Source organism: Entelurus aequoreus, linkage group LG15 (assembly GCF_033978785.1).
Source record: "Entelurus aequoreus isolate RoL-2023_Sb linkage group LG15, RoL_Eaeq_v1.1, whole genome shotgun sequence".
NCBI classification, from domain to species: domain Eukaryota; kingdom Metazoa; phylum Chordata; class Actinopteri; order Syngnathiformes; family Syngnathidae; genus Entelurus; species Entelurus aequoreus.
The window spans coordinates 13,015,919-13,034,525 of record NC_084745.1 but is presented as its reverse complement, the minus strand read 5'-3'; the positions used below and the strand labels follow the sequence as shown (position 1 = coordinate 13,034,525).

At 37.0% G+C, this 18,607-nt stretch overlaps 1 protein-coding gene across 2 annotated transcripts in view; it reads right to left on the bottom strand.

Moving 5' to 3' along the window:
* LOC133629849 (holocytochrome c-type synthase) overlaps positions 1 to 12,092 on the bottom strand; it is a 13,056-nt gene extending 964 nt beyond the window's left edge. Inside the window, exons 1-8 of one of the 2 annotated variants that reach the window (XM_062020894.1) lie at positions 11,974 to 12,092; positions 11,043 to 11,161; positions 7,541 to 7,588; positions 6,858 to 6,991; positions 3,132 to 3,280; positions 2,893 to 3,012; positions 2,708 to 2,794; positions 1 to 783 (exon numbers count right to left, since the gene is read on the bottom strand). The exon at positions 1 to 783 is cut by the window's left edge and continues 964 nt beyond it. In XM_062020894.1, coding sequence (XP_061876878.1) covers positions 585 to 783; positions 2,708 to 2,794; positions 2,893 to 3,012; positions 3,132 to 3,280; positions 6,858 to 6,991; positions 7,541 to 7,588; positions 11,043 to 11,151 — 846 coding nt within the window. In that variant the 5' untranslated portion in view covers positions 11,152 to 11,161; positions 11,974 to 12,092 and the 3' untranslated portion in view covers positions 1 to 584. The remainder of the gene's footprint in view (positions 784 to 2,707; positions 2,795 to 2,892; positions 3,013 to 3,131; positions 3,281 to 6,857; positions 6,992 to 7,540; positions 7,589 to 11,042; positions 11,162 to 11,973) is intronic. The other variant, XM_062020895.1, reaches the window with a different exon arrangement.
* Positions 12,093 to 18,607: the final 6,515 nt, after the last annotated feature.

Genomic DNA, 18,607 nt, shown 5'->3' with positions numbered 1-18,607 from the left:
TTCCACATACAATCTCCAAGGCAGATGCTTATTAGAAAGTATCCAGTAACAAACGTGTCCGCATCATTTGACTTACTGCACCAAGGGCTTAACTTTACAAATTATTGTGGCCACTAGTCACCAAAAAATAAACAATTCCCACTCCACTTTAACTTAAAAACAGCATAAGTCCATTCCAGACGGTTAATAATAAATAGGTTGATGGGTTTTTTTACCTACCACTGTCCTATGACTCATTTCACTTGCTGAAACATACACAATAATACAAGTATGTTTGTCTCCTGTCAATATCAGTATTGGCCAATACTCAAGGCTCCAATATTGGTATCAGAAGTGATGTCGATATAAACAGCAAAAGACCTGATGCTCTTGTTCTTTATTCAACAGCACCCTGCTGTGAAGACAAGCTTTTCTTTTTGAATGTCAGCACCTGAAATGTTTGGAGAGAAAGGACCGCCCACATTTGACGCAATAAATAGAACTAGGCGGTTCAAACGAGTCCAAATGACGTGATTGGTTGAGGTTGCGTTTCTTACGAGCTGTGATGTTTCACACGCAGCAAAAAGAAGCCAGATGGGCGGCGTTCAGGAGGTCCAGCGCCACCAGGCCACCTTCATGCGGTCCCACACGGCGTTTAAAGAGTCAAAGGCTGGACGCACGTCCAAGATGGAGAACTGGTACGTGTCTTTGTTGATCTCGCCGTCGTAGTAGTCGATGACGTAGCGCACCTCCATCCCGCAGCGATCGATGATCCAGTCGTGGCGGTCGAAGGGAAGCTCATAGCTGCAGGGGCAAAAGGCCAAAACTGTTACCCGCTTAATGATTGCTCATGTTTTGCTTGATTACATCATCAAATATTAATATATATGACAGTATGATTGTGTCAAATACATCTGAAGACAATGTGTCATGTTCAAATAGTTAGGTGTAAATAAAACAACTAAAATGTCAGAATGTGTTTGTTAAAAATGTTTAAAATATATATACATATATATATTTTTTTTTAATACAAAAAAAAACTTAATTTTGATGTTTTTCTTTCAAAAGAAATGGTCCTTTGTTTACATAAATGATATGTGTAACACCTGTAAAGAGTATATCAATCAGAGTCTGATATCCATCCATTTTCTACCGCTTCTCCCTTTTGGGGTCACAGGGGGTCGCTGGAGCCTATCTCAACTGCATTTGGGCGGAAGGCGGGATACACCCTGGACAAGTCGCCAGCTCATCACAGGGCCAACACAGATAGACAGACAACATTCACACTCACATTCACACAATAGGACCAATCAACCTATCCCCTGGTGCATGTTTTTTGGGGGGTGTCTGAGTGTCTGATATCATTTACCCTAATTTAATCATTTATATTGTTTCATGAAAATCAGTGTCTGACATCATTGATCCTAATATACTAATTCATATTGCCCAATAAAACCACTTTTGATATCATTAATCCTAAATTACTTGTTTCTATTATTTAATTAAAACATGTTTACTTTCTATTGCTTAATAAAAACCAGTGTCTGAGATCACTGACACCAATTTTTTTGGTATATTGTTTAATGGAATCTAGTGTCTGATATCAAGGCTCCTAAATGTTCAGTTATATTTTTATTGAAAACAAGTGTCTAATATCCATTCATCCATTTTCTACCATTAATCCTAGTTTATTTATTTATATCATATAAATAAATCATGACACTTGTTTTCATTAAGCATATACTATATGTTTAATAATAACAAATGTATAATATCATTGCTCCTTTTCTATTTATTTACATTGTTTCATGAAAAACCAGTGTCTGATATCAGTGATCCTAATTTATTAATTTCTATTGTGCATGAAAAACAGTGTCTGATATCATTGATGCTAATCTATTTGTTTATATTGTTTAATACAAATCAGTGTGACATTATTGATTCCTAATTCATTAAATTATATTGTTTCATGAAAACTAGTGTCTGATATCGTTCATCCTAATGCAGTGGTTCTTGACCTGGGTTCGATGGAACCCTAAGGGTTCGGTGAGACGGGCTCAGGGGTTTGGCGGAGGTCAAGACACACCCGACTCATCGTGTAAATAAAAACTTCTCCCTATCGGCGTATTACGGATATGGCAACAGTAGAAGTCACACTGATTTGCAGGTGTGTAATTTGTTGTGCGTTTATGCACTGTGTTGGTTTTGTTCTTTGAACAAGGTGATGTTCATGCATGGTTCATTTTGTGCACCAGTAATAAAACATGGTAACACTTTAGTATGGGGAACATATTCACCATTAATTAGTTGCTTATTAACATGCAAATTAGTAACATATTGGCTCTTAACTAGTCATTATTAAGTACTTATTAATGCCTTATTCGGCATGGCCTTATTATAACCCTAACCCTCTAACCCTAACCCTAACCAAATAACTCTAAATTAAGTCTTTGTTACTTAGAATATGTTCCCCTAGTGTCCAAAAAACTCTAAATTAAGTCTTTGTTACTTGGAATATGTTCCCCATACTAAAGTGTTACCAAAAACATATAACTTTGTCTTGAATTTGAAAAAAAAAAAACATTTTACTTTTCACTAAAGAAGGGTTCGGTGAATGCGCATATGAAACTGGTGGGGTTCGGTACCTCCAACAAGGTTAAGAACCACTGTCCTAATGTATTCAATAAAAAACACAGTGTCTGGTATCATTGATCGTGAATGAACCTACCCCATCCAGTGGCGTAAGCGAGCACGAGGGGAGTATTCTTTGGCTTTACCGCCAAACCTCTTCAAGGTTGGACCACATGGACATTCTCTGTGGAAAATAGGACAGTAGGAATACGTCTGAGATTGATTTGATACGAATGCGGAGGATTGCTTTCTCTTTTTTTATGGGTTTCTTATTGATCTCACCCAGCATGCATGGCCTCCCACTTCAAGATCTCCTGCCAGGCCTGCTCGTTGTTTTTGTTGTGGATCTTGATGATGTTGTTCATGTCGTCAGAGGCAAGATCATCATCACGCCAGCGCCACCTGGCGTTCGCGCAGGTTCAAACACACAACATCAATGCTAATCGTGCTTCTCATTAGCCTACTTCCTTTGCAACGCTTTATCACTTTGTATCATTAACATGGCTGCTTCATAAACTGACCCCTTCCTCAGCATGGCATTCCAGAACATCTGCTCAGACGGGTACACCCAGTTCTTCTCTGCGCCATGGCGTGGAATGGAGGATTCCTCTCGAGAGAGGGACAACTGGAACGGCTGGTCCACAGCGGGCGTTTGGTTAGGAGGAGGCATCTGTGCACATGTGGAGAAACGACAATTAGAACAATCTAATAAGACTCCATTAAGTACACTTGAACCGACTATTTGGTTATGCGCGAGGGTCTAAACCAGGCCTATTTACTGACTGGCCGGATCACCAAAATAGGCCTGGTGAAACCGTTCAAACTAGGGTTGCTCATGTATGCGGTACTCCCGCTACCCTAGGGCGGGCAAAAGCCAGGCATATGTGTCACAATGAAGCAGCAGTGGGGTGAGTAGAAGACTAATCATTCGAACCAAAAATGGCAATTGACCCTTTAAAAAAAAAAAAAAAAAATTGCGAAAACCAGACTTTTAACGACTGGATGTTCTGCTCGAGTCATTGTTTCCTGTCGGACCGTTTAAGCGACGGACACAGTGTTCTAAACAAGCAGCAACAATGGTAGAAATCCACGTGTGGGGCTTCATCACGAAACTCGTTCAAATCTTTTTAAGTAGATACTGTGAAATAAAGACCGTTTGTTTTGTATTAAAATTGCTGACTTCATGAAGTCTTTTGTATTTGTGATCTTGTAACTGGCCATCAAAGCTTGTTTAATATATGTAGCGCTAAATTTGACAAGTAGTGGGAATATCGCTATGCCTTAGGTTTAATTGTGATGAGTCACATACATTGTGTGCAATGTTTAAACATCTGTAGCTTGTTGTGTGAATGTATTAACGCTAAACCTTCTATTTGATACATGTAAAATACACAATGGACATTATACTTTTGTAATGTTTATTTTATGTTTATATTTTCAGTCTTACAAACCTAAATGAAAGAAGAAATGTAAAGATATAAAACTGAGGAAGGAAAATAATTCAAAGGAAGGAACATCAATCCGCAATAAAACTTTAGGAGATCCTGTTTCTTCATGGTGTTAACTATCTGTCTAGCGGCACACGCTGGAAACGAGTAGCGAGGGCAGAGAAATTCAATTATTGACAGCGCATTGTAAAAGCCGATGTGTTTACTTTGTAATTAAGTAAACGCAGTCTCAAAGGAATATAACCGGCGGCGGCAATTTCTGACAAAACATCCCCATTTCAATGTCCGGCTCCTGAGCCCTTGGGCTTTTGAAACTGCGGCCCTCTTCATTATGTAGCTGAATAGCCCTGATCTAAACCCTGAACTTTAAAGCAGCTCCCCCCTCTTTGGTTAGTTGCACTTCGTAAGGACATGGGATAGATTTACTTATCTTATTTACAATAACATCTGAAGGACCTGTCAAAAAGGTTATGGAACCGGAATAACAAACAAGGAATTTTCCTGGACAATAATGCATAAACTTTTATTATTACACAAAGAGATGACAATTTTTGTATGATTTTTAACAATAATAATAATTTATTGAAGGAACAGGGTGATAGAAGCAGTAGCAAGTTAGGTAATCAAATCAAACATGTAGAAATCAGCTTCATAGTTGATACTGCAGTTTAACTAACCCACACAAACGCATGCAATGTACTATAAATAAATAATAATGATGCTGCCTGAAAGTTGCATTCAAATGCAGACCTCACCAAGGCCGAATTACTGACAAAATGGAAACATCATTATTTACATTAACTGTACTAAGAAATCCTGCATTAGCCCATTTATCCAGATCCTCACCAAAACCTAATGGTCCCTTTGGCACACCAAAATACTGTGCGGTGGAAATGAATGTTGTATTATAGTATAACCTGGTTAACGGTTTCTGTCCTCCTATTGCAGGCGTCACTCGTTTATCAAGGCTAATTCCTTCCAGGCCTGACCGTGGGGAACAATTTACAGTGAAGTTTATTGTATTAATAAATCAAATATTTTCATAGTTAAGCGCATTAAAAATAACTTTCTACACCTAAATATGTTTTTTTTTACATAATTAGAACCCTCTAAAACATGAAATAACAGACATATAGTTACGTTTACACCAGTTTCACCCAATGTAATAGACTTGACTGTGTTCTACTATAGACTACAGTACTCACTGGTAGCCTGGAGGATCCTTCAAGCCACTTACGTTAGAACTGGGCTATGTAGTAATGTGGCCAGAAATGGTACTGCAATCACAGTCAAAGAGGTTGGCAGATATTCAGCCAAATCCGAATCCTACGCCAAAGAACTTCAAATGGCAATCGTCAAGTCCTACACTGTAGGTTTCTCTTGTTTATGCTTCTTGCAAGATGGTTTGCTAAGTAATTAGGCCACATTTTACTGATGTCAATTAGCCAAATGTATTTGTTAAGTTACGCAGCAATCTTTTTGTCGGGAGTCGGGACAGATTGTTGGCATTACCCTGCTAAAATGTCTAGTTTGACCACCATCGAAATAATGATATATAATAATATGTAATATCTTATATATGGCATAGGCCTACTTTGATGGCAAGCCCAGGCCAACAGTAAAATTAGCGCCACATTTCGTTCAACATAACTCCATGTTGCATCCAACCTGACGCACTGCATTCTCTTCCATGTACGCACATCACCATCTTTCAGTGCAGAGTGCTAATCTAAGAGCCAACCCACGTTACGCAAAAACCACGTTACGCATAAATCATATAGCCTACTACCATGTAAATACACAAAATAGAAAATCATTATATGTGTCTGATGCACATACAGTACCAGAAACCGCAATTAGCCGTGCTAATGTTGGAACGCATTAGGTCCTGACACTACCCCTATCCACATAGGTTTTATTTGTCGAAAATATTATTTTGCCCTGTCAGTAGGATGACACATCGACATACAGGCTAACGGGCATATATTTCCCCCGTTAGCCTGTATGTCGATGTATCATCCTAAACTACACAAGTGTGATGGTGCTTCGCTCCTAAGCATTCGTTGCAAGAACATACTAGCTTTGTTAGACAAGATCATAGACTGTATTGGACAATATAGTTTACTTATCAAATGTCCATTTTCATTTTTTTACAATTAATAAGAAAACGTAAATGCCTGAATTATCTATCAAGGAGGAAATTAGCAAGTTTGGCGTCAGATGAAAGAATCTTCTCCGCCTTCAATCGTCTCCATCTTTCAAAGGCATCCCCGATACAAATCCTTGTTTTGTTCCTGGCTTTGTCGTGAATAAGTTGAGAATCGTAACGACGCCTTTTAGATTTACTAAAGTCTGACATGTTTAGTAACTTTACCAGTGGCAGTAGCTCGACGAAGATGGTGGTGCGTAACTGGCAACCTGGATGTGACACACTCACAGACTTTTTAATTTGTCAAACAGTGGAGGGCGGGGCATCGAAATGAAAACAATAACAAGATTTCTGGGCTGTAAATCTAATTTTGAAATGAGCATATCCCGGCTGAACCACCGTTATCAGTTATAAAAGTATTTGAAAAGAACATGATTTATTAATGCCTTTTGACATATCAGGGTCATTTAATGATGACTTGACATGAAATTATTACATGTGGCACCTTTAAAAAATATATATTTGCAATGTCAAAAAGTTGCAGAATTTAAGGAGTGATGTGGCGTGGGAGAATGTAGCTCTTTTATATTGTGGAAATTCAAATTAAAAATATCAAACTAGGAATCAGTAGTAGTAAATGTTTCACCTACCATGTTTGTCGGGTCGATGTCACTATTCAAGCCTGTTGCGGCTTTCATGGGACACTCCACAAAGTCATAGGCTCGATCTTGGTGAGCTGGACCGCTTTCTGCTTTGTGCATCGGACACTCTGATGGCGGAGACACTGCAACGACAACAAATACAAAAATAAGATATTGCCCCTTTTCCACCACAGAGACTTTTAGCATTTACCAAGGATTCATTTAGACTAGGGGTTCTTAACCTTTCTGACCTCAGGGCCCAACATTTCCACTACAGAGGGACCCGGGACCCACTCAAATATTAACACAGAACTAGTGCTCTTACACATGATTTCAATCGTATTCAACAATTATATCTAACCATGTGTTAATCACAAAGACCATTATCAAGGCTTAGGTCAGGCTGATTACAAAAATAATTAGTAATCAATACAATTCATAAGAAAATGAATAATTTCAGACTATATTAATAATAAAAAATATATATGTTCATTACATAATATGTCCATAAAATTAAAGTGCACATAAAAATACAGCTTCCCCATTGTAGTCATATTTTTTTACGCTTAAGAAACTTCCCTATGAGCTAGCAGCCCAACACTGATTTAGACAGCCTTGTTTGGTCCCTCATTCTGATAGTGAGATGCATTTATATTTCCAAGCAAACTTATAGAATTCATACTTTTACCTACCGACAACAGGCTGTGCTTGATGCATGGGGCATTCTGATGGCGGAGGGACTGCAGAAAAACAGAAACAATTGAAATATTGTTTTTTCTTTGGTTCTTTGGTTTTTCTTTCATTCATTTTGACAGCAGTTTTTAATTTAGTTTCAATCATAGTCTTTTGACAAATATGTATTTAAGTTTCAGTCATCTAAATTGATTTAGTTTTAGTCGACTAAATTCCTCAACATTTCAGTCGACTAAAATGACAGTAAATTTCGTAGACTAAAATAGTAAGTATAAAGGATAACGAATCTTTGAAATAGTGTTAAAACCACTATTATTAGGGTTAATTGCAGAGCATCTCAAAAACTAAATTCACAACAAGACTTGCACCCCATAACGATATCAATAAGTACATTTCACACTCATCTTACTGTGTATTATTTTAGCTGAAAATAAATTAAAAAATTCAAATGAGTAATAATAATAATAAATGACAAACCAGTTTTATTTTATTTTGTTTTATTTATGTATTACTGTATAACTACACCAAGTGTGCACAATTGGCGTATTGGCCAATGTCCTGTTTATTAAATATGGCAACCAGTGTTGTAAACCTCACACAGCTGTCTTTATTTGTGTGTTAGCTTGAAAAATGACAAATCTGCTCTTTCGGGTTGTCAGGTTGAGCAATTTATAGCTGAACAGTGTGCCAAGGACATCAATTAAAATGCATTGTACGGGTATCTCAGCTTATTAAATTGGCGGGCAAGCTCACCCATGGTGTACAACAAAAGTAAAGTAAAGGCTGGAATATACTCTTGCATCACGTAGCATGTGTCGCCTCTGACAGCGTTTTGTTTGAATTATAGCTCCTCCCAGGGGGTGGCGCCAGGCGTGTAAGTCTCTTCCAAATCGCTAAGGGGCAGTGTGTCCTGAAGGAGCACTCGCAGCTGTCGTTGACTAGATATTTACTAGTGATTGTAAACGTGATTCTTTTTACTGACTCGGGTGCCTATTAGTCACTCACCAAACTGAATCGATTCACTTAAATCACTCATCACAGAGCGCATGCGTAGAGACTCACTCATACTACAGTAACCAAAACTCTCATTTAATAACATCTGCAAGAGTTAATGCTGCACAACTTTAGAGGTAACAGTATTGATTCTACAATTGTGAAAACAATTAAAGATAAGTTGATAAACTGCAGGCTTAATTCACAGTCTCAATAGTTAACATCGTTGGAGTTTTGCCCAACCACTCCTCATGTCTCTCTCTCTGCCTGTGGGCAACCCGAGCGACTACTAATAATATTAATGCAATTTCAATGAGATCGCTATATCGCCATTGAGAGATACCGTATTTCCTTGAATAGCCGCAGGGGCGTTAATTAATTTAAAACCTCCTGTCACACCTGCGTTTACCGGAAACCGGCGGGATGGCCGTGCATGCGGTAATTATTTTAAAACCTCTTCTCACTCCGGCGTTTACCAAAAGGAATCCATAAAATTTAGGCGTGCGCTTTGAGTGTGATGTAAGCATACCATCATGAAAAGCACATTTAATTAACAAAAACGTTATTATGGTCTTACCTGTACTTATAAATGGAGTCCATTTGCAGCTCCTTCTGACCAAAAGCATCGATAACTTGTTTATAGAAGTCTTCCTTATTTTCTTTCTTCAGTTTTAAAAGTCTCTGTTTCGATGGAGATATTCCTTTAATTATTACCTCCTGCTTCGATTGAAAGTCCAGTTTAGAAAACTGTTTTATTTTAGATACCTGTATGTGATCCTCCATGTTAGAAGTTCAGGCAGAGGGAAAAAATAAATCTCTTGCTGCGTGTGTTCACTTCTTCTGCAGTACAGGAAGTCGCAAGAAGGATCACTAGCGCGGCAGCGCCCTCTACCACCAGGAGGCGGGAGTGATTTAATGACTTATACAGTATTTCACACACGCAGCTACGGTATATTAATAAAACATAGCTGCTTACTGTTCTCTTTAGCATACTGTACCGGTATTCAATAGCTTGAACCTTAAATCCTACTGAAAAGCTCTTTATCTTTTTTCCTTTGTGCGATTGTAAACTACTGAGATCAGCTTCCTCCATTTTGAAAAGGAGGACAGATGCGTCACTCGTGACGTAACGAATTTGACCCGGTGGAAGTTCTAGCCATATGCTAAATATTTTGCGAAACGAGTTTGACCCGGCGAAAATTATAGACATGCGATAATAAAATTAATATTTTGCGAAACGAATTTGATCCAGCTTCAATAATAAACCGGCGATAAGGCCAAGCATGCGTTAATTATTTTGAGAAACGAGTTTGACCCGGCAGTAATTCTAGACGTGCGAATACTATATTCCCTGCGCCAATTCAAGGAAATACGGTAATAAAAGTCTATCTATCGTATGTGAGGCAAGGGTGATGCAACAGCGCCTGTTGCTGGTTAAAAAGTGGTATATACTGAAGGAAATGCTCACAACTGTTAAAAAGACTTTTGAGAGATACTCACGTAACCAAAGTGGACCCACTATGTGTTACAGGACATTAAAGATATCTACCTGATTGTCAGTGATGTGATACAGTGATACTGTACATCACACAAAGACATTAAAGCAATTTCTCTGGAGAAAATTTAAAATAAATGCAAAAAAACAACGCAAGCAATAGTGCAACATTACAGTAAGATTTTACCAGTGCAATAATAAATAAAACAACTAGCTACACCAGAAGAAAACAGCCTCACACAGGCGCAAATTCAATCAGTTCACTTCCTGACTTGCCAACGCCGATGGTCTGGACCCCAATAACCAGTGAGAGACTGTCAGTGGCCCTGTTCACACTGCAGACCTAATCTTATTTGTTTTGCCCTCAACTGACACAGATCTGATATTCTTTTTTGCCTGTCTGGTCAAAGTGCTTCAAATCTGATCTTTTCGTATCAGATTCAGGCCACATCAGGAGGTAGTCTGAATCCGATTGAAACCAGATCTTTTTAAATTTGACCGGTACCGGTCCGTGACGCATTTGCTACCGGGCCGCAGAGAAACATTATATAATTTATAAACGACTGCATTTTCTCTGAATTAACTTTCGCCTGTCCCACTCGACACACCAATAAGCTTGTTTATAGATGTACACTAATTCAGCGTAGTGAGTTGTATTTTCCATGCATTTATTTTTGCAGTATTTAACTGGCACGAGAGGAAAGCAGTCCTTGAAAATAATGCCTACATTAAACCGGTCCGTGGTGCAAAAAAGTTTGGGGACCACTGGTCCCACCCACCTAGAGACAAAATTCAATATGATTGCATTTCGTCTCTCAACATTTCCCCCCTTTTTTGTATACTTTTGATTGTATTGTCAATTAATTCCGTCATTGTTTTACTCAACATGCATTTGTTTTAAATACCGGTCATTGAAAACAGGTTGTTGGCAATAACTACGACCAAAATTTGTAGTCAACAACATTGACACTGGTACCATGTATGAAAACAATAGTCTTGTTGTGCAATATCACCTTTAACAGGGTGATCCTCTTTGTGCATAGGACAACCTTGGGGAGGGGCAGCCATCATCGCCTCTGCACGAACTGTAGGAGCAGCAGGTGAGGAAATTGAAGATCCCATCCTGTCCAGTCTAATGTAGCAACGCACACACACAGACCAAGGTTAACATCATATCAGTATTTACTTTGTAACATAGACAGGCATTATTACACTGGAGAATACGATGATAAGATTTCTAACTGGGGTGTTCCTGCTTCACATTTGTGTTTACAAAACAATGTAATATAAGTCAATAGAATAGAATAGATAGAAAGTACTTTATTTAAAACTTGGGGAAATTCAGCTCCACAGTTCGCTGACAATAAACAATAAACATTTACATGTGAATAATATAAATACAGTCTATTATGCATCATTATTCACATTTGAATAATATAAATGCAGTCTATTATACATCATTATTCACATGTGAATAATATAAATGCAGTCTATTATACAGTATTATTCACATGTGAATAATATACATACAGTCTATTATGCAGCATTATTCATATGTGAATAATATAAATACAGTCTATTATACAGCATTATTCACATGTGAGTAATATAAATTATAATAAAATATAAATAAAAAAGCTAGGCTAAGTAGTTAAATACACAGTAGATGACTAGATACAGAATAGTTTAATCCAGCACAACTTTTGTAATAATTTAATGTTTTATTCACCAATGTACTTAGTAAGACAAATTAAAATGTATTTTAATTAGTTACTCAGTGGCTTAGGTAAGACATGCTAATGCTAATGTTAGCTGCGTTTCATAAGTGAGCCAAGACGTGAAGATCTATACATTGTACAAGAACGACAACATACCACGACGGCATCACATACAAACGGTGCACACATGAATAATAAATCAAAAACAAGCGAGAGAAGAACTTACACAAGAAGGTACAGACCCAATGTCAACGTGCAGGACAAATGTATGCCATCCAAATCTGCCACCGGAAGTAAATCTGCAACGACTCATACTGCGCATGCGTGCTTTGGCCGCCATCTTGGACACATATTTACGGTACGCCGTTAACGACAAAATAAATGTCAACTTTGCGTATGAGGTTAATCAATATAAATAGTAAACACAAATATATATACACTGCGTATAATTGCACTCACATCTGATACGTAACTGTTTGTTATCATTGTATATATTATGTTATCGTTATAATAATAATATGTTTAATACATCCAAAGTACTGAAATGTATACTAGTATTTGCAGATGACACAAATATATTCTACAGTAGTGATGACTAATGAGCTCATAAATACATGAATAAACACAGAACTAAACATTGTAAAAAATTGGATGGACGCAAATAAATTATCGTTGAATATAAATAAAAGTAAGTTAGTGATGTTTGGAAATCGCAATATAACGTCTGAACATAAAATAAGTTTGATGGTACCCAAATTGAAATCGTAATTGAGAATACATTTTTGGGAGTAATAATTGATAGTAATCTATCATGGAAACCTCATGTCAGACACATTAAAACAAAAATCTCCAAAAGCCTCTCAATTATAAACAAAGCAAAACTATACCTCAATGAAAATGCACTCTGTACTCTATACTGCACATTGGTACTCCCATACCTTACATACTATGTTGAAGTATGGGGGAATACTTACCACTACACAATTAATAAGAGCAGTGCGGATCATTCAAAACTTTGTTTTTTTAGAACATACTCATAATCTGTTTATGCAATCAAAGTTGCTCAAATTTGATGATCTCGTTAAATATAATACATCAATAATCTTATATAAAGCATTTAACAAATTATTGCCGTCTAATCTATATATTTTTTTTGTAAAACGAGTGCAGGCTCATAACTTAAGAGGCTTTGGATATTTCTCATTGCCGAGAGCTCAAACCACTCTTAAACGTTTTTGTGTCTGTATGCGGAATAAAACTATGGAACAAACTGGACTTACAACACAAGCAACGCCAAACCATTAATCGATTTAAACTGTTATACAAACATCGGATCTGGTTCAAATATAGAGATGAGGGTCTTTAATTTGACAATGTTTCCTTACCATAATTGATATGTTGTCTATTACCATTGTTGGTATTTTGTCTATTACCATTGTTGGTATATTCATTCTTCCTACATTGTTGATACAAATTATTGTCACAGTGTAATAATTTTTGTTACCTGTGGTAATGCCACTATGATACAACATTTGTATTATAATCCTTGAACAAAGTAACAGTTAAACTCAATGTATTAATCACTGAATGGAGAACTGGGGGTGGGATTAAATAAATTATCTTTTTACCACTCCCTTTCAGGCAAAACTGGACCATCATGCTTACATACTGTACATTACCTTTTGCATTATATTAATTTATATTATTATTTGTTGTTAACCTTGTACTTTTGTTTATGTCATTGCCTGAAATAAATGAATAAATGAAAAAAATGAATTAAATGAATTATTATTTTTATATAATTAGTATTATATTTTAGTATTTCTGCTACATGCTTCCATGAATTATTTGTCCATCGGTTTTCTATTACAGGATCCCCGACGGTGAAGCCTTCGTGATCAATGTAATGCCCTCACACAACACGACAATGTTTTATACCAAGTATAAATTATGGTAAAATAACCTTGAAGCTGTAGATTTTTATGCCGAACCGCCGTCACTGACGTCACTCACACAGGAACGCGATTGTCCCAGGTGTGTTGCCGTAGCACTGCTACCGTTAGCAATTTAGCATTCAATGACGTAACCACAACGTCATATCCAATTGTTAAATAACTTTGTGATGCCTTACTGCTTTTCTGTTTTTATAAATGGGTGTGATTCAGCTTTTAGTTGACGTTTTTCTGTTTACGTGGAATAGCCTGTGTTTATTAGTGCGAGCGTTACGTCACGTAGCAGTTACCATAGCAACACACACGCGCCTACAGTCGTCCCTCGTTTATCGCGGTTAATTGGTTCCAGACCCAACTGCGATAGGTGTATTTCTTCGAATTATTATATAAAAATCTACTATTCTCAAAGTTGTAGCATAGAAAAACGGGTTGCCATGAATTGATTAGCGTGGACCCCGACTTAAACAAGTTGAAAAACTTATTCGGGTGTTACCATTTAGTGGTCAATTGTACGGAATATGTACTGTACTGTGCAATCTACTAATAAAAGTCCCAATCAATCAATCAATCAATCATTTAAAGTCATAATCAGAATACGGCTTGGGACAATATTACATCCCCAGACATCAAATAGGCATCAAATAACATATTGTCACCTATATAATAATTATATCTATTTATTGAGTGTATATATACACTCAATAAATAGATATAATTACAAAACAGTGTGTACCGTATCGATGTGTACCAGTTGTTATAGAAAAAAAGAAAATGTGTCTGTTTTTATTGCCTGTATTATCTATAATTAATAATTCATTAATACATTTTTTTTTTTAACATTTTTGCATTTCCCACACACACACACACAATTCAAAATGTGATTTTCAGTTTATTTAGCCACTTTTTTTTTCTTACAAATTATTAATTTAGGCCAAAAATATATTTATTTATTTTTTTTTAAATATGCATAATTTTGCCTAATTAAAGGCTGTAGTCAAGAGCCAAATCGCAAGGAACTGTGATATTATTCAATAAATATTTGTTTTTAAAATGTAACAGGGTAAAGCCACAACACTGTATGCTGTAATGTAATTAGTACTGTAGTTAGTACTGTAGTTAATAATGTAATTAGTAATGTAGTTAGTACTGTAGTAAGTAATGTAGTTAGTACTGTGATTAGTACTGTGATTATTACTGTAGTTAGTACTGTACTTAGTACTGTAGTTATTACTGTAGTTAGTACTGTGATTAGTACTGTAGTTATTACTGTAGTTAGTAATATAGTTAGTGATGTACTTAGTACTGTAGTTAGTACTGTGGTTAGTACTGGGGTTAGTACTGTAATTAGTACTGTGGTTAGTACTGGGTTAGTACTGTGGTCAGTAATGTGATTAGTACTGGGTTAGTACTGTGGTTAGTACTGTGATTAGTACTGTAGTTACTACTGTCGCTAGTGCTGGGGTTAGTACTGTAATTAGTACTGTGGTTAGTAATGGGTAAGTACTGTGGTTAGTACTTGGGTTAGTACTGTGATTCTGTGGTTAGTACTGGGGTTAGTACTGTAGTTAGCACTGTGGTTAGTAATGTGGTTAGTTCTGGGATTAGTACTAGAGTTTGTACTAGGGTTAGTACTGTAGTTAGTAAAGTGGTTAGTATCATGATGAGTGCTGTAGTTAGTAAAGTGGTTAGTATTGGGGTTAGTACAGTTTAGTACTGTGGTTAGTACTGTGATTAGTACTGTAGTTAGTTGAGTTTTTAGAATTGTGATTAGTACTGTAGTTAGTAAAGTGGTTGGTACTGTGGTTAGTATCATGATTATTAATGTAGTTAGTAAAGTGGTTAGTACTGTTTTTAGTATTGTGATTAGTACTGTGGTTAGTAATGTGGTTCGTACTGGGGTTAGTACTGTGGTTACTATTGGTGTTAGTACTGTGGTTGGTACGGTTAGTACTGTAGTTAGTATTGTGTTTAGGACTAGAGTTAGTACTGTAGTTAGTATGTGGTTCCTACTGGGGTTAGTAATGTGGTTAATACTGGGTTTAGTACTTGGGTTAGTACTCGGTTTAGTACTGTGGTTAGTATTGTGGTTAGTACTGAGGTTAGTTGTGTTGTTAGCACTGTGGTTAATATTGTGGTTAGTACTGCGGTTAGTACAGTACTAATCACAGTACTAACTGCAGTACTAATCACCGTACTAACCCCAGTACTAACCACTTTACTAACTTCAGTACTAATCACGATACTAACCACAGTATTAACCACTTTACTAACTACAGTACTAACCTTGGTACAACCTACTCAGTGGCCTAGTGGTTAGAGTGTCCGCCCTGAGATCGGTAGGTTGTGAGTTCAAACCCCGGCCGAGTCATACCAAAGACTATAAAAATGGGACCCATTACCTCCCTGCTTGGCACTCAGCATCAAGGGTTGGAATTGGGGGTTAAATCACCAAAAATGATTCCCGGGCGCGGCCCCTGGGGTTAGGACTGGGTTAGTACATCTTGAAAAGGTTGAAGTCCTGGTGAAAAGACAGTGATGGCAGCACTACACAGCAGGTGACAGGTGGTTGGGGTCATTCTTCTTTTGTTCTCCATGCAGAGGCAAACATGTCTCAACAACGTCAACACAAACACTTGGAAAAAAGAAGAATTTAGCATGAAACAACAACACATGTTTGTCATCCATCTTACTTGGCAGCCACATACTCACCTTCTCAATAGGCAACTAGACTGAAGTGTGCGTGTGTGTGTGTGTGTGTGTGTGTGTGTGTGTGTGTGTGTGTGTGTGTGTGTGTGTGTGTGTGTGTGTGTGTGTGTGTGTGTGTGTGTGTGTGTGTGTGTGTGTGTGTGTGTGTGTGTGTGTGTGTGTGTGTGTGTGTGTGTGTGTTCTTGTATTTCTACCCTTCTTGAGACATCAACAAGGAAAAGTACCGTCCATATGAGGACCGGTGAACAAGTTAGGACATAAATCATGGTCCCAATACAGAAAACCATTGCATCTAATAGAGAATGTCTCATTTGCACCCCTGGTGGTGAAATCTATCAAAATGAGGGTGGTCCCAAAAAGGAGAGATTTTTCCAAATTGACTGTGTATGGGTTTTAAAAGTGCTCCCCCTCTAGTCAACATATGAAATAACAAGTGTGTGTAAAAATTTGAAGTGCTCCCCCTCTGACCAACATACCTGTATGTAATATGTAATAAGTGTGTGTAAGAAATTGAAATGCGCCCCCTTTGGCCAAAATTAATAAAATAAATATGTATATAGAGACATACTGTAATAACTTGAAGTAAATAATGAAGATTAAAAAACAATCCATCCATCCAGTTTCTACCGCTTGTCCCTTTTGGGATCGCGGGGGGTGCTGGAGCCTATCTCAGCTGCATTCGGGCGGAAGGCGGGGTACACCCTGGACAAGTTGCCACCTCATTGCAGGGCCAACACAGACAGACAGACAAACAAAAAATTAACTAAAAGCAGTCTTTTTCTCACAATGTGTTTTCGTATAAAATTGGGAATAATTTCTCATATTCTTTCTGTTTCTGTAATATTGCAATCTTTTCTCGTAAAATTATTACTTTTTTATGTAAAATTATCACTTTTTTAATGCAAAATGGTGACATTTCTCCTAGAAAAATTCTGACTTTTATCACAATGTTGCCATTTGTTTTGTTCTTGTAAAAATGTATTAATAAAATGATGACTTTTGTCATAATTTTGCCAAGTAAAATTCCAATTATTATTATAATATTGCCATAATTGTTAAAGTTTTCTTATAAAATTGTGACTTTTGTTGAGTAAAATTACGATTATTTTCATTAAATTGCCAAAATGTTAAGCTTTTCTTGTAAAATTGATACTGTTATTGAGTAGAATTCCAACTTTTATCATATATTGCACAAATGTTGAGGTCCCTTATAAAATTTTGACTTGCGTTGAGTAAAATTACGACTTTTTTTATAACACTGACAAAATTCTAAGTTTTTCTTGTGAAATTCTAACTAATTTTTCACAACAAGCTTTTTTATATTTGCATACTTTGTATATATTATTAATGTTGTAAATACAAATCATTATATATCTAGAAAGGGTGGTCTTTAATAGGTAGCCATTTTTTCGGCGGTCTCAAGAAGGTAACAAATGCAAAAATGTGTGTGTGTGTGTGTGTGTGTGTGTGTGTGTGTGTGTGTGTGTGTGTGTGTGTGTGTGTGTGTGTGTGTGTGTGTGTGTGTGTGTGTGTGTGTGTGTGTGTGTGTGTGTGTGTGTGTGATTGTGTGTGTGTGTGTGTGTGTGTGTGCGTGTGTGTGTGTGTGTGTGTGTGTGTTGTCTGAACACAACTGTACAGCTGGTGAGAGGAGGACAGGTGTTTGTTTTGGTAACGGCACATTGTCAAAGTCACCTACTTCTGACCTCAGGTTTGCGCTTTGGACTTTGTCTGCGCCTTGGACTTTGTTTGTGCGGTGACAGGCGCTGAAAAGACACAAAGTGCTCTCCTGGGAGCAGAGAGACAAAGACTGCAGTCGCTGAAATCCAGCATGAAAGCAGGAATGGAACGTGTTGTGCGCTGACATGTTGTGGAGAAGATACATTATGGAGAGCAAGTTTCTATGCCTATGTTTCTAAGTTACTTTATATGTCCATCAAACTATATTTTTACGGCTTTCATATTCATGATGCTTTACTCGCTTTAATTGATCTTATTTTATACTTTGTTATTATTTTTTTTTATTTATTTATTATTTAATTTAATAATATATGATGTATATTTCACATGTACTGTCATTTACGGAGCCCCTAAAGGGACATGTTTGTTTTTTTTAATTTTATCATTTATTTATTTTTTTAAGATATGTATCTCGTGCGCACGAGAAACTATCTCGTATGCACAAGATAGTTTCTGGTGCTGGTG